Here is a 17168-nt window from a genome sequence, read left to right as displayed (position 1 = left end):
ACACACACACACACACACACACACACACACACACACACACACACACACACATATAAAGCCACTTGATATGATAAATTAATTTATCATTTCCACAAATAGCCAAATCACTTCAGAAGAAAAAGTTTCAAAATAAGAATTTAGAATCAGAATGCTATAGGCTATCAAAACACATTATCAACAGGGTTGATAAGATAACATCACAACTTTTCCAAATATATACATATATATAATTGTTTTAAAAAGTTTAGTTCATAATTTAATAACATCTAGAACAAAGGGAAATATGCCTTTACAACAATTTACCAAATTTCACCTTATTGTGAGCAATATTCAAGAATTTAAAAAATAAAACAACTCATTGCCAAATTTTCAAATGATCTTATGCAGGATTGCTTTTTATCACATTTAAAACTATGTATAAAGTTATCTACTATAAAGTAATTCTATTCCTTTAAAATTATAATCAGACTTCATTAAAGAAATAATTATAAAAACAATTAGCAGTGTATTTATCGTGATTAACATGATTATTTACATTGAGTTCCAATTCAATAAAAGTTTATATTACACTCAGTAAGAAAATATACTTCACTGTCAATGAAACCACAGCATGATTTAGTTTCAGCATTAAATCAGGGTTCACTCACACCTATAACTTCATTCTTATTTCCTTTCAATGATCTGGGCCAATATTTGCTCACTAAATAATAGCTTAATAGTTCTTTTTTCTGGTGAATCCTTCCTCCAAAAGCTCTCTTCCTTGTCTTTTTCAAACCTCACATTCCCCCACTGTCACCCCCAATAGGGGCTTCAGGAATTTGAAATGGACCTACCTTTGTTCACCCCCAAGATCTGCTCAGGAAAAGGAAATAACAATGCAAATAAAGAAGCGTATTTAAATTCATGTGAGTGTTTGAATGGTTCTGAATTTCCTTCAACTTCTCCAAAATTGGACCCTCAGTACTAATTTCATCAAGAGGGATGGAGAGGTTGGCTGTTCCTGACTTTCCTATTCAGTCAGCCTTGGAGAGTTTGTGAAGGATTTATAACATCTACATTTTATAACATTTTGTAACATTTTATAACATTTTGTAACATTTATAACATCTGATCTAATTTGAACACTTTTGGACCAAAGACAAAGGAGCTCCGGGGCCATAACTCAGAGCCCCTCTGCGGGCAGCAAAAGGCAGCTGCTGGACCGTCACAGCCACCGACTCAGTTTCACATCAAGATCTTGGCTAACGGAAAGAAATATCTCTACCACGTTAAGTAATATTTTGTTTTGGAATTAGGATAGTAAGATAGAAATTATAATTTAGTAAGTTCAGTGTAGAATTAAGTAGGAAGGCCAAGTGATGAAAGCTGGTTGGGAAACATGTAGTTTTTATTACTTAATAGGAAATCTTTTATAATACTTAATTTCCTTTACTTCCTTTTACTTCCCTTTTATTTATTTAATTAGTAGTTATAATAAATAAGTTTTTTTTAATAACTGGCCTGAGAAAGATTTTTTAGAACTGCCTGGTGGCCATATTTTTCCAATGAACAAATTGAGAACCTGTTCACACCTTATACAACTATTCGTGTAGTCAATATACCAATGATTAGTAATGGGTCAATACCCTTTACAGCATTCCCAGGACTGAGGCACCATTGATCCTGAAGTAAGATTTTTATTAGACTGGTGGTATACTGAGCAATTTTGGTCAACCACAGCAAAATGGCCAACAGAATCTCTTGAACAAGAATGTGCCCTTCTGGGTTAAAGGGGGAAGTACTTGGTGGTCTTGTGGTGACACAGACCTTTACTACGGAGAATCTACTGATTGCCAAAAAAAGGTCATTCTTCAACCTTTATGTTTTTGAACAAGGAAATGATTTGTGAGCTGATTCATTCAAGCCTAAAAAATCATTTAAATATCAACTTCTCACTTGTAACAAGTTTGGGGTGCCCTGAGCAGAATCACAGGGGTTATGGAATTTCCTGAAAGCAACAAAATTCTGTTCCTAAGCCAGATCACTAGTGCCAGTGGATCTGCCACCATGCAAAAAGGATAAAGAAAGCCTACTTTTCAAGGGATTAAAATTAGACTTCTACAGCTAAAATGGACTGAATACCAAACCTCTTGCTTTTAAAATGATTTATCCTGCAGTGTTTTGGGCGTACCACACAAAAGTCAGAGTGGCTCTACCACAAAGAAGAACAGAGTGTCCAAGTGCACCTTTTCCTGGGTGTCCACCAGACTTGGTTTTCCTCTCAAGTGAGGAGCTCAATCTGTGAACTTAATGAAAACCCAGAAAGGCTGATTTAGATCTGCTCTGAAAATTTCCTCTAACAGTTTAAAAGATATTCTCTTTGGACCCCTCCTTCATGCCTTTCCCCTCCCCAGGAAACCTACTGGGAAACCTCATTATCCTCCAAGATTAAATAAACCTCCATACTCATCAGTCTCTTCTGCCCTTCTGATTGGATCCTTTGACTGGATGGCAGGTCTGTGGGCATTATGGGTTTTTTTAAAATATAATTGTATTATTATTTTTAAATATTTTTTCCATGGTTACATGATTCATGTTCTCTCCCTCTCCTTTTCCCCCATCCCATGGCTGAAAAGCAACCCCATCAGGTTATACATGTATTATCACTCAAACCCCATTTCCATATTATTCATTTTTGTAATAATCTTTTAAATCCAAAACCCCAAACCTACATCCATATAAACAAATGACAAATCATATGTTTTTCTTCTGCATTTCTACTCCCACAGTTCTTCCTCTAGATGTTGATAGTATTCTTTCTCATAAGTCCTTCAGGATTGTCCTAGATTTTTGTTAGAAGCAAAGTATCACATTTGATTGTCCCACAGTGTTTCAGTTATAATATTCTCCTGGTTCTGTTCATTTCATGCTGCATCAGTTCATGTAGCTCTTCCTAGTTCTTATAGAAATCAAATAGTTCACCATTCCTTATAGCACAATAATATTCCATTACCACCATAGGCCACACTTTGTTCAGTCATTCCCCAATCAAGGGACACCCCCTCATTTTCCAATTTTTTGCCACCACAAAGAGTGTGGCTATAAATATTTTTGTACAAACATTTTTCCTTATTATCTCTTTAGGGCTCAAACCCAGCAGTGGTATGGCCAGATCAAAGGGTATGTATTCTTTTAAAACCCTTTGGGCATGATTCCAAATTGCCTTTCAGAATGATTGGATCAATTCACAACTCCATCAGCAATGCATTAGTGTCCTAATTTGGCCACATCCTTTCCAACATTTAATATTTTCCATTACTGTCATATTTTCCAATCTACTAGGTGTGACGAGGTACCTCAGAGTTGTTTTGATTTGTATTTCTCTAATAAGGAGGGATTTAGAACACTTTTTCATATGATTATTGATAGTTTTTATTTCTTCATCTGAAAAATGTCTATTAGTATCCCTTGATGGTCATGGGCATTATGGGACATCACCACAGTCTTCTCTCTTTTTCCCACTAACTACTCTGCTTTTGGACTTTCCCATCATGCCCCTGTGCTGGGTACTTTCTGCATTCCCTTTCTTTCCTCCTTTCCTTTTCAGCTTTCTCTTGTGTGTTATCTTCCTCCAGCTTGATGACCACTGGGGCAAGTAGGTGACACAATGGATTGAATTCTGGACCTGGAAGTAGAAAGACCTGAGGTCAAATCTGGCCTCAGATACTTCCCAGCTGTGTGACCCTGGGCAAGTCACTTGAACCCCATTGCCTACCCTTACCACTCTTCTGCCTTGGAGCCAATACACAGTATTGACTCCAAGTTGGAAGGTGAGGGTTTAAAAAAATAATTGGGACATAAGTCTACTAAAATAGTTTTGTTTAATCTAACATTAATCTAATATCCAAGTCACTTCCTATTTAGATACATCTCCAAATTGACATAGTTCCCTCATGCCCTCCAACATATCTCTCTCCTCCAAGATAAGTTGAGATAACATTATAGGAATCTTGAACAAAGAAAATATGTTAAAATACAATTTTGTACTTTTGAAAACAGTCAATATTCAGTTCTTTCCTAGAGTCCTCCTCTAGGGTCCTCCAGAAACAGAAAAGGGATCTATTCTCAGCCTTCAGTTTGTAGATCATGCCTCTGATAGACATATTGTACAATCCTAGCATATAGACAAAGGGGAGAAGGTCCTGTTGAATTGACTCAGATTAGCTATGGTTAGTAATGGAGTCCAGCTAGAGGATGAAGCTGGCTGTCCTAACAAGAGGGAGGGGTAAGAGTGAGTAGAATTCTTTCTCCTCCCCCACCCCTGGGAGCAGTTGGACCAGAAGGCAAAAACTGTTTAACTGAATCCCTCTTAGTTCAAGCTATGGAGGCTGTACAAGCTTGGTAAATTCAGGGGCAAGTTGGTAAACTGACAGGGAATAATCCCACTGAGGTCAGCAAGTCTCACTGTTTAAACTATTCCCTAAACCCTAGGATAGAATAGACTCCAGGTTGTCTTCAAATACAGATGACTTGCTCTCAAGGAAAGGAAACTGCACCAGTGCTTATATGAATGGATCTTTCCTTTGGTAAAGTATATGGATGGTGAGTATATCCTAGTGTAACTTCACACAGGCCCAGTACCTTAACAAGAAAGGGGGTTTATTATTTTCAGGAAAACAGGGTGAGGGGAAATGGTTTTAGGGATGAAAGGGAGGTAAGCTAACTAAAATCTTCAATGAACTTGTTGGCTACACATTTGGAATGTGTTTTGAACAACTTAACTTCTATCCTACTCACTAAGTAATCTTTCTCCTAATCTAATGTACCTAAGTTAAAGATGGAAAGGTAATCTTGCTTGAAGATCTGTATAGAGATTACTTAAGATGCTGCAATTGAGATATTCTTCCAGTAGTAAACCAGTAAAGTAACATTCAGCCCTTGAGGTCAGAGATGAGCTAACCAAAGAGTAATCTAACTCTCCCTCCCAGCCCTTGAACCCACAAGGAGTGTGATCAAAGAATCCTTACAAGTAGGGTGACCTGGCCTTTGTACTCAGGTTTCTAACTGCCCCAACTACCCCGTCTCCTGGAGTTCTGGGGGGGCACTATGGAATTCTGTGCCCCACTTATGATCATGGATGTTACAGTAATCCCAGTTTTCTAGTATATAGAATTTCCACTAGAAATTCTGCAAGCATCTTGCATCTTGCACACTTCACCTTGCTCCACTCTGCACCTAAATCTCTCTATCTTTAGCAACATAAAAAAATCTATCCTTAAGACTGATACTAACTGTCTACCACCATCTAGGAAGGCAAAGTATGGTCAGTGAAGAGCAGGATACCTTACCCTACTCATGGTCTGAGAAAAAAGAGATACAAAATGACACTGATAGGCGCATAAATAATTTTTCTGCACCAAGATGCAACACAGAAATACAGACTGAGGCACAGAGAATCCAAACAGACAAATTTAAAGGGGAAATACCACCATTACAATCACAGAGTCCTGAGTCAGTACAAGTAGAAGTCCAAGAGCAAAATCAATGGGATTTAGATTGTACTGATATAGAGGCACCTTTGATACCTGTTAATCAATATGCTAAAGACAAGGAGCCCTTGATAATGGTGAAGATTGGAGAACAAATCTACTCAGCTTTAATCGATACTGGTGCAACTAGATCTGTACCAGAAGATTGCACTTTAATGGGATCTGTGAGAGTTAAAGGAGCCATTGGGCAAATGGAGTTGGTGCCCAAGCTAAGATCTTGAAGCCGTCCACTGACTCCATGAAGATTCCTAGTGGGTTGGACACTCAGAAAGGGGAACCAAGGACTGAGTGAAAATGGGTTACGGGTTAAGGACTAATGGAAAGGGAACATAAGGTGAGAATAAAGACACACAGACACAGAAAGTTCTGGCGTAAGGTAGACAGACATCGAGTAAGCTCTGATGGTCAAGAGCTTCTACCTCAACTGTCATATAGCTACTTTTATTAGGGTTACAATCATACACGGGGGGACGAGGAAGGCAAGTGGTCTGATGTGAGGTAAACATCACGAGATACAGACTGTTGGACCCTAAAGCAATAGATAGAGCAAACATCTAGATCCAGAATCTATATGGCCTAAGGTCTTGATACTAATTACTTGTTTTTTTGTAAAATAAGGAGCCTGAGATAACTGACCAGTCCTCCAGAGTGTAGCCTTAGGGAAGGGCTAGGAATTTGGCAAGGTTGAGGTTTAATTCAACTCAAGGTTACCGAAATCATTCATAAGCAATACAAGAGTCATTTTTGAGCACTCTTAAAATAATATCACAATTAATGTATACCTGGATTCCTACAGATCTAAAATGGTAAAGACAGGCCCAATGACTTTGGATCATTCATTTCTATTGATACCCGGACACCCATCCAATCTCTTAGGGAGGGATATCCTTTGCAAATTAGGTGCAACTATCTAATGGGACAAGTCTGGCCAAATATTCCTACATTTACCCAAATAGTCACTCAAGCACCATCCTTTGCTGTTCCTGGGGCAAGTGGTGGTGGTGGTGGTGGTGGGGTGATGAGGAAGAACATCATATGGGGAGTATCTTTGAAATCCCTGAAGATATCTCAGAGGCAGTTTGGGCAAAGCATCCCACTGATGTAGGAATTTTAAAATCTGCAACACCTGTCAAGATCGAGGTGAAAGAGGGCACTCCACCTAGAATTCCTCAGTATAGATTGAGTAAAGAGGCTATAGAGGGTATCAGACCTATCATTCAGAGCCTCCTGAAGCAGAGCTCCATAGCCCAAAGACTTTAGTGTGGAGAAAGCAATGAGCTAAATAAGAGATTGTGAAAGGGAATTCTTTATTCTCTTTGTCTATTTTGAGTTAACACTAACTGAAGTACCCCTAATTAGTACCTCACCAGACTGTGAAGTGTGAATCAGACTTTCTTTTAGTACCCCTACTTAGTACCTTACCAGACACTAAATAAGAGTGTTCTCAAGTCATTTGCTAAAGTGGGTAACAACTCAATGTGTCAGGAAATTGTGAATCCTTTTGATAAGAGTTTACACCTCCAGAGGATGAGAAGTGGATGGCAAGACATTGCCCCTCTGGGCAGTGCTAAACAATTTGAAAGCTGTGATAGGCCCCTGTGAAGAGGAGAAAGGACAAGAAGTCATTATAAAAGCCCTGAATTTCTAGGGCTAGAGGGTCAGCTTCAGGAGTTGTCCTAAACAAGTCATCTTCTTCAGCCCTAACTGCCTCTTGGAGGGAACTTGGGTGAGTGAATAACTCTTTCCTTTCCTGACTTCTTAAGAGAGATTAATTCTGGTTGAGGGTTAACAAGTGGTGCTGGGCTAAGTGGAGCACCAGAGCAATATTTAATGTGATAAGCTAAATATCTTCTCTACCCTCTTTTTGTATTTCTCAACTTTCACTCTCTCCACCTATTCTGTAAATAAAAAATATTGAAAGTTATTTTGACTTGAGCTATGATATTTTAAATCAGCAACCACCATATTATTTATAATTTTCTTATATTTTAGTCAAACCCTTAAATTTAATTCCTTTCAAGATACATTTAATTTTAGTTTTGGTTATTAACTAGGATAACTCAGATCCATTTTGCTAAGAAGAACTTTCTAATCTATCTTCAAATAAGGCAGTTGGGCAAAGATGTTCAGACCAGAAAAACTATTAATTTTTAGCATTTTCAACTTTGCTACAAAAAGTTTTGAAAATGTTTCCACATTTCCCCCTTTTGTGCTAGTTTTTACAATTTGCTCAAAGTAACATCTATGGCTATTATTTCCAGATTCTCAATTTTATATTAATCAGGACCAAGATACATCTGTCTGATTTGTCCAAAATTAACACCAGGTTTATACATATGCTTCCATTTTATGTATTTTATTTTATGCATTTTTAAACAATATTATGAGAAGGTGTTCATAGCCTTTATGAGATAGCCAGAGAAGTCAGTGACAAATGGTAATAATTTACTGTCTAACTTGTCAACACATACTCAAAGTCTGTTGTTGCTTTGTGCCTGCCAGGGGGCTCTGCCTTCAATCCTAGTTTGAAAAATATATAAAATGAATATAATGAGAGTTCTCAACTAGGTGGGGAATATAATAGGAAAATGTTGTTGATTAAGATGTGTTCCAGAAAATTATAAAGGGAAAGACAACTCTCTGAATTCTTTTTTTTTAATTTTAATTTTGAATATTTCATGTTCTTTCCCTCTCTCCCAAACACCTCTTAGCCCCCTCAACTGGCACACAATTCCACTGGGTTTTACATGTATCACTAATCAAGACCTAATTCCATATTATTGATAGTTGGACTAGAGTTATCATTTAGTGTCTACATCCCCAATAATATCCCCATCAGCCCATGTGTTCAGGCAGTTGTTTTTTTTTCTTCTTCTGTGTTTCTCCTTCCACAGTTCTTCCTCTGAATGTGGCTAGTTTTCTTTCTCATAAGTCCCTCAGCCTTGGTCTGGATCCTTGCATTGCTGTTGGTAGAGAAGTCTGTTATGTTCAATTGTACCACAGTGTATCAGTCTCTGTGTACAAAGTTCTCCTGGATCAGCTCCTTTCACTATGCATCAATTCCTGGAGGTCTTTCCAGTTCACATGGAATTCCTCCAGTTCTTTATTCCTTTGAGGTCTCTCTGAATTCTAATGACCTTTTCTCAATTCTCTTTGATCTCTCTGTAGCCTTTGTTATGGGTGACTACTCTCTCCTACCTGATATTCTTTTCTCTCTAGGTTCCAGAAAACCACTTTTTCATGGTTCTCCTCCTTCTATCTGAGTATGCCTAGTTACCCTAATAACGTTTTACAATTTCCCAAGCAGTTTTTGTCAAATGGTGGGTTCTTTTACCAAAAGTGTGGGTCTTTGGATTTGTCAAACCCTAGGTAACTATGCTCATTTACTACAATGTGTTATTGAGTGCATAATCTATTCCATTGATCCACTACTCTATTTCCTAGCCAGTACCAGATTGTTCTCATGGTTGCTGCTTTATAATACAGTCTGAAGTCTGATAGAGTTAAGCTAATGAACTGTGTGTGTCACACACACACACACACACACACACACACACACACACACACACACATGATTTTTTCATTTATTCCCTTGATATTCTTGACCTTCTGTGCTTCCAGACGAATTTTATTATTTTATTTAGTTCTATGAAATAATTTTTGGGCTTCTTAATTGACATGGCACTGAATACAAAAATTACTCTATATATAGAATTTTCATTTTTATTACGGTGACTCAGCCTACCCATGAGCAATTAGTAGTTTTTCAGTTGTTTACATCTGACTTTTTTGTGAAAAGTGTTTTGTAGTTGTGATCATATAGTTCTTGAGTTTCTCTTGGTAGTTGGAGTCCCAGGTATTATTTGTAGCATAGTTAAATGCTGATGATTTATGTGGTTTATTTTATATCCAACAACTTTGCTAAAATTGTTCATTGTTTTGATTATATTTTGGTTGATTCTCTCAGATTCTCTATGTATATCATATCATCTGGGAAAACTGATGGCTTCATTTCCTCATTGCCTATTCCAATTCCTTCAATTTCTTCTTCTCTTACTGCTATAGCTAGCATTGCTAGTGCTTTATCATCTAGTAGTGTTGATAGTGGGCATCCTGGCTTCAGCCCTGATCTTTGTAGGAAAGCTCCTAGTTTATCCTCATTGAAGATAATCTTTGCTAATGGTTTTAGATAGATGCTATTTATTATTTTGAGAAAGGGTCCATTTATACCAGTGTCCTATAGTTATTAGGAAAAGGTGTTGAATTTTGTCAAAAGCTTTTTTTTTTTTTGACAAAAAGTATCTATTGAGGGGGCAGCTGGGTAGCTCAGTGGATTGAAAGCCAAGCCTAGAGACAGGAGGTCCTAGGTTCAAATCTGGCCTCAGACACTTCCCAGCTATGTGATCCTGGGCAAGTCACTTGACCCCCATTGCCTACCCTTACCACTCTTGCACCTATAAGTCAATACACAGAAGTTAAGGGTTTAAAATTTAAAAAAAGTTAAAAAAAAGCATCTATTGAGATAATCATAAAGTTTCTGTTGTTTTTCTCATCAATATTGTCAAATGTGCTGATGCAGTTCCCAATATTGAATCAGCCCTGCATTCCTATTCGTGGTATTTGATCTTTGTGATATGTTGCTATAATCACCTTGCTAGTGTGTGGAATGAAATGTGTGCATTATTTCCCAATATACATTGATTAGTATTAATAATCCTGGATTGTCAACTTCCTATAGAAAAATAGTGAAGTTAGGTGCTCTCCACCAGAGATAACAATCTCTCCTTTTGAAGAGTAGAAGAAACCCCCTCCCCAAGGAGCTTTATACACATGTATTAATATAGGCCTTTAGTATGCTCTTTTTCAAATGGGGCTAAGAGACTATGATTCCCAAGACCCCACTCACTTCCTGTCATTACGTGCTGATGTAGACAGGAGATAAATTGGGTTAGCACACTTGCTTCTAGAAAGGAAAGATGTCCTGGAATGGGATTTTGCCCCACTCCATGCAATGGAACAGCCCTGCCCACCATCCGATTAACCCTATTTGCCTCAGTTTCCTTGCCTATAAAATATGTTAAGAAAAGGAAATGGCAAGCCTCTTCAGTATCTTTGCCAGGAAAACCCCAAAATGGGTTCTAGAAGGGTAAGAGATGCCTGAAGTGCCTAAACAAGAATAAATGTTTCTTGATATAATGATTGATTGATTCAGTCATCCATTCTGAAGGAGTTAAAGGTCTTATCAATGACAGTGGGTAAAGAAATGGAGGAGGGACATCAGCAATACTGAAGTGAGCATTAAATGTCAGGCACAAAAGACAGAAGGATAAAGAGGAACATTTTCACAATCATGAGATAAGGAAATTCAATAGGGTGTTACCACTGAGAAAACTAGTGCAATTGATGGAAATCTTCAGTTAAATGTACAAAGTAGATATGATTCAAGTATTACCACGTTCATGAAACAGATATCCCAGAATGACACAGGCCATTTCTCAGGTACTTCTGCTTTGTGAAGGAATTCTGATTCAGTGTTCCAGAACTTTTTTTTTCTCATAGGAAAGAATTTGGACTTGACTCATAATTGAAGAGCAATGGGAATGAGCTAGTTCCAAAACTGCCAGCAGATGGAGTCAGTGTGGTTCTCTGGATTTCCACTATAAACTACTTGCTCTCTTATTCCCCTCAGTTTCTCACACTGAGTACTTCCCCCTCTTGCCCTCTGACTTATTTCTCATGCATTCCTGGGCGTTCTCATTTGGCCTCAGCAAGATCACCCAACACTTGGGAATAAAGATAGAGCTTAGTAAGCCAGCACTGGATGCCAGGATGGAGAAGATCTCCACCACCACCATGGCTTTGCCCTTGGTGCTCTGGTATGTGGGCAAGAAGGAGAGCCACACACTGCAGAACACCAGCATGCTGAAGGTGATGAACTTGGCTTCGTTGAAGGTATCAGGCAGACTCCTGGCCAGGAAAGCCACTATGAAGCTTCCCAGAGCTAAGAGGCCAATATAGCCCAAGACACAGTAGAAACCAAGGACAGAGCCCTCATTACATTCAATGATGATCTGATCAGGCTGGGAATATGTGTCTGTGTCAGGAAAGGGGGGAGAGATTCCCAGCCAGATGCCACAGAGAGTTGCCTGAATTCCAGAGGAAAGTAATACAATACAGTTGGATACTCTAGGTTGTAGCCAGATCTTTCCTCTACTCCCTGGTATTGTAACCCTGAAGGCCATAACAACCAGAATGGTTTTTGCTAAAATGGAAGAAACAGCCACAGTGAAGACAAGGCCAAATGTCGTTTGTCGGAAGAGGCAGGTGACTGCAGTGGGACGGCCGATAAAGAGCAAAGAGCAGAGAAAACAGAAGGTGAGGGAGATGAGGAGGGTGTAGCTGAGGGTCCTGTTATTGGCTTTCACTATGTGTATATCTCGGAACTTCACAAACACCCCGAGAATCAGAGCTGTCAGCACAGAGAAGAAAAGAGCCACACAGGTGAGAGCCATTCCCAGAGGTTCTTTGATATCCAGGAAGGTGATGGCTTTGAGGAGGCAGCGATCTCTCTCCTTATTGGGATGTTCATGTTCAAGACACTTCATACAGTGCTTCATATCTGGAGGGAACAAGAAGCATCTCATTGTGTTATGTTTCAAAATTTTTCCTTATTCCCAAACCTGGGAAACAGACACAATATCTGTGGTCAGTCCTTTTTGTCTGAGAGAGGGAGATATTGATAGAGCCCCTAAGTTATTGGACCCCTAAGTAAAGGAATCATAGTACATTGAATAAGCCTAGGAATGAACCTAGGACAGTCTTGTGTACTATATCCCTGGAAACTGTAGCAGAAGAGTCATCTTGAGTATGTTTTCATGTATCTTATGGAAACCCCTGAATCCTCCAATCACCATGCACATTGTATCCCATGGATCAATACCTTGATAGGATGCATTTTTCTTCTCAAAACTCTCTGTGATTGGCTATCTCTCTCTCTCTCTTTTTTTTATCCTGGGACTCCATTCTAGGAGCATAGGGCCACAACCAGTAGGCAATGGGTCGCTCAGGGTCACCCAGCTGGGAAGTGTCTGAGCCCGGATTTGAACCTAGGACCTTTCGTCTCTAGGCCTGGCTCTCAATCCACTGAGCTAGCCCAGCTGCCCCTACTTTAGGTTGCAGTTTCTTTAGCATATGTAGTTTTTACAGGGTGGGGTTGCTAGCCCCACGCCCAACCCTCCTCCTTTTTCATCCGGGGTAGGGACCGTCCTTAGCCCAGGAGTGACTATCTCTTACTATGAAAATATTCCCTGTAACCATATTGATGGGTATGTTTGGGTAGCAACCCAGATTCCTATAACTATCATCACCTCCCTCAATAAAGCTGCCGTGGGGCCATTGAATACCATCTGCATCTTTGATCCTTTTGATTCTTTTGTCTTTTTCATGATCCTCGCCACCTCCTTACCCCAACAAAGACTTCACAGGACCCTCATAGGGCCCCCAGAGACTGGGAGGACATGGCTGGCTGCTCTTATCCAGATATGGCTCTTATGGTGTAATTAATGCCACCTTGGTGTAGCCACCAAGGGGATCAAGGCCATCCCATTGTGCTCCTCACCTTTATAATTTAGAAGGCTTAGATCAGGCTATTTCTCAGCATTTATCTTTTCCAGAGGAAGACAATTGTTCCTCCATCTAGGGACACCCATTTGAGTTCACTCTTTTCAAACTTGGAAAACTATTAAAAACCAGATATACCAACAAGGGAGGATTTAGTGTCAGGTAGTATAGATTAGTGTCAGGTAGTATAGAGAGGGTTTGGGAATAATTAGCCAGAATCAGGGAGTGATAGGGAGAATCAAGATCATGAAGACTCCATCTTGCAATGGACTTAGAGGGAAGTAATAGAACTTAGAGATTAGGTCATTCTTGTTCCTAAATCCTCCTTCATTACCCCTTTTAATTAATAAATCTATTACTGTTACATCAAGAAGTTTTAAAAGACTGGTTTGTGCTCTGGCCCTAGTGTGGTAAGGCCCAATCTGCCTTACTTCATTAAAGAGGAACTGTGGTATTTATAACTAGTTCCCTTGGTGGATAACAACATCTACCCATGTCAGTTTACCATAATACTTTAATTGTCAAGTGAAAACAGACAAGGACCTGGAATATTTTGAATTTTTAAAGGACTAACAGCCATTTTGGCCTCCTTTAGAACTCTCACTCTTGGCAGGAGGTCGAGGTGGCCATTAGAATCCTGAGAGCTGACAGTTGCAGTCTATGTATTGTCATAATATAACAGTAGCTGGCCCAGTCGGTGGCTCCATAACCTCCCTCTCATTTAGATGTCACTCACACAGCTATTTACAAGCAGTTTTCAAGCCAACTACTTTGTTTTATAAAAGTGGAAGGCAATAATTCTTGCTGTTTCCCTGAGGAGATTCATTTTACTCAGAAAGTTCATTTCTCCAGGGTGCCTACGTATAGCACAATGGAGATGATTTGGTATCAGATTACAATGATACCCTCTTTCTTTATGGCAATCACACCAGATTACCTACATGATTTTATGGGCTTCAAGCCTTACTTCCAATAACCGACATGACTATATATAGGGCTCTATCTTATTTGCCTCTCCTGTTTCTATTATTGGGTTGCTGTACCAATTTAAAAATGTAGCAGTTTTTAAAAGGCTCATTGTTACTGGCTGGTTAAATCTAGGGAACAGTGAATTAAAGCAACCGGTTCTAACCCTGCAACAAAAGATTGATCAACTGGAAGCTCAATGTTTCAAACTAACTGAACAAAAATGGGCAATGCTAGGGGCAATGCTAAAGGAAGCAGCTAAACAAGGGGGTGCAGAAAAAACACAGGCACCTACCAAGCCTCAGCTGGTAACTGATGTATTAGAACATAATTCTGTCCATATGTTCCCTTTGCATGATGCGACCTATATTGTTCTAGATATAGGCATTGTGTATATAAAGTCACCTAAACAATTTACTTCAGCTGACTGAGATGCCATAGAGAAAAGAAATCCCAGATTTGATGATGAACCAAATAAAGTGATCTATGAGTTTAAAAGAGTGATAAAGATCTTTGACCCTGATTTTAGGGACTTTGAATTGATTATGGATGAACTTTTAAGAAAGAGAGAGAAACAACAATTTATTGAGCAGACCAGTAACAATCCTATTCTAACATCCTGGCCAAATGAGGATCCTCAATTAGAGATGGATTCTGTAGAAGCCTAAAGATATCTATAGCTAAGGGAAGCAATTTTGGAAACAATGAAGGCAAATTCAAAGGACACGTGGTCCAAATTTGAAACAAAAGATAGGAGCCTGGGGAAACACCTGCAAGCTTTTTGGACAGGATCATAGATTCTGGAGAGCAATTACTTGGGGTGGACTTACTGATGGAGGAAAACTCAAATCACATTCACGGTCAATTTGTGAAAAATTCATGCACTTCTGTTAGGAATTTTTTCAGGAACAACTGTCCTACCTCGTAAACTATGGGTCCAGAAGAGCTTAAAAGAACAGTTAGATACATATACCAAGCTGGAAAACATAGACAAACAGAAGACAAAAGTGACTTAATATATGATTTAAGAAAGCAATTAAGGGAAGCAAACCAAAAGCCTAAAGATAGTGAGATAAAAGAAGTAAAGGCAATTGAACCTTTGAGATCATATAGACCTAAAAATGATTTTAACCCCAGACAAACTAGACAAAGTCCACCTAGATGTTATTTGTGTAACCAAATTGGCCATTTCATGAGGGAGTGTCAGTTCAGGGGACAATTTTCTGGCCAAGCATTTAGGATGAACTGAGGCAACAACTTTAATAGTTTCAACGGCAATGGTTATAGGCAGAATTTGTGTAGTTATGCCGACAGAATCAATAATCAATAATGCATTCCAAAGACAGGACCAGAATGGCTGCTGCAACCATGGATGTTGCCATGGGTCCCAACAATACCCTGATTTACAAACTATGCAGGAGTAGGTCAAGAATGGAGCTTGTCTGAGATACTTCTTGTGGGTCAGGGAGAAATTGCCAGAAAGGGGATTTGGAAAAGGGGGCATATGTATTATGAAGGCATGAACAGAACAGCACATTTATAGGAAAGAGAAACATAGAGGCAGATTGTGAGAAAGGAAACATTGATACAATAATATCAAGTGAGAGCAATGGAATAGAAACAAATAGAAAGCAATGGAATAGAAAAAATAGAAACAAAAAGAAGGTGTAATGAACAAAATAAATCCTGGCAGAATAATAGCAATCTTAAACCCTGGCAAAGCAATGGTTAAGAAGTAAATGGGGAGGTGGAATGTGATGGACAGGAATTAGAGATGCAATTCCCAGATCTATCCATTTTGGCACCAGTCATACAGACACATTCACCACCAAATAGCACGGAACCCCATGTATCATTAAGAGTAGAGGAGCATATTTATGATCTTTTGGTGGATATGGGGGCTAGTAAATCTGTTTTGCAAATGTCTCCTGAGGAATGCAAGTCTGTAGGAACTATAGAAGTAATGGGGGTAACTGGGAGACCACAAAGGGTAAAGAAGTTGCAATCCAAAATGGTATCATTAGGTCCTTTGTATGTAGAACACTCATTCCTTTTGATGCCAAATTCACCTGCAAATTTACTTGACAGGGATCTTCTGTGCAAATTAAGAGCTACAATACAGTGCACAATGCCTGGAGACATATCTTTAGTACTTCCAGAGGAATCCTTACGCGTGTTTGCTGTATTATTCTTAGACACAGTTGAGAAAGAGGAGAAAGGGGTTCTTGCCAAGACTGCCACTGAGAGCCTACTGCCACTTCTCTTCAGTACACTGACTGGGAGTCCTTGAAAGCTGCTTCCTGCCCAGCTGGTAAAGTATAAATTTCCCTCACATTGCTAACACCTGAGTGCTTGCTGCTGTCTTGGAAGCATGGGTGTTTCTCTTAGGCAACAATTATCTTCCTCAGGGCTTTCATCTTGAGGCAAGCTTCCACCCTCTTAACTCCTTGACAACATAGCTGGGGAGGGCAATCAAGGGGAGCAGCAGTCCACTGTCCATGCGACAGTGGAAGCAAGTGGCCCCCTGGCATTTTTACCCCTTGGGGAGGAGAAGTAAAGTACTAATTTTACTCAGTACATACTAGGGTAGCACCACCTACAGATAGGAAGCAGAGATTGCAAGCAGGGTCCAGTTTTCTGCCTATCTCAAATAGCTCCCATTTCAGGAGAGCCTTACTGAGCTTGTGCAGCTTACAGCTTAAGATGTCTTTTCTTACTGCTGTTCCTAGGTATACTGATTGGATACCTTGCTGTTAGCTTGAGTAATCTCAAGATTCAGAGGGAAGATTCATCTCCCTACACCCCCTTGCCATTTTGGCCTGCCCAGTCTCTGCAACACATCCAATATGGGGTTCATCCACACTATGCTCAGTGCAAGTATGGGGAACCCCAAAAGTGTGACCAAAGAAATCTAGACAGATGATGATACTGGGGAGGGGAAGGAACCTTGAAGAGTCTGGAGGTGAATTTTAAGCCCTTTTAGACCCCATTGCTTTATTGATGTTAACTGTTTCAGTTTGTTCCCCTCCAAATAGTGAAGAAGTCTCTGTAACA

General features: G+C 39.4%; 1 protein-coding gene across 1 annotated transcript in view; it reads right to left on the bottom strand.

Moving 5' to 3' along the window:
* The window catches only part of LOC123230618 (calcineurin-binding protein cabin-1-like), a 43091-nt gene extending 30919 nt beyond the window's left edge, over positions 1-12172 (bottom strand). The window contains exon 1 of the mRNA XM_044656748.1: positions 11226-12172. Coding sequence (XP_044512683.1) covers positions 11226-12172 — 947 coding nt within the window. The remainder of the gene's footprint in view (positions 1-11225) is intronic.
* Positions 12173-17168: the final 4996 nt, after the last annotated feature.

The sequence above is a fragment of the Gracilinanus agilis genome, chromosome 1 (genome assembly GCF_016433145.1).
Source record: "Gracilinanus agilis isolate LMUSP501 chromosome 1, AgileGrace, whole genome shotgun sequence".
In the NCBI taxonomy this organism is placed as follows: Eukaryota; Metazoa; Chordata; class Mammalia; order Didelphimorphia; family Didelphidae; genus Gracilinanus; species Gracilinanus agilis.
Note: the sequence above shows the minus strand (reverse complement) of the source record. Positions and strands in the feature narration are given on the sequence as shown.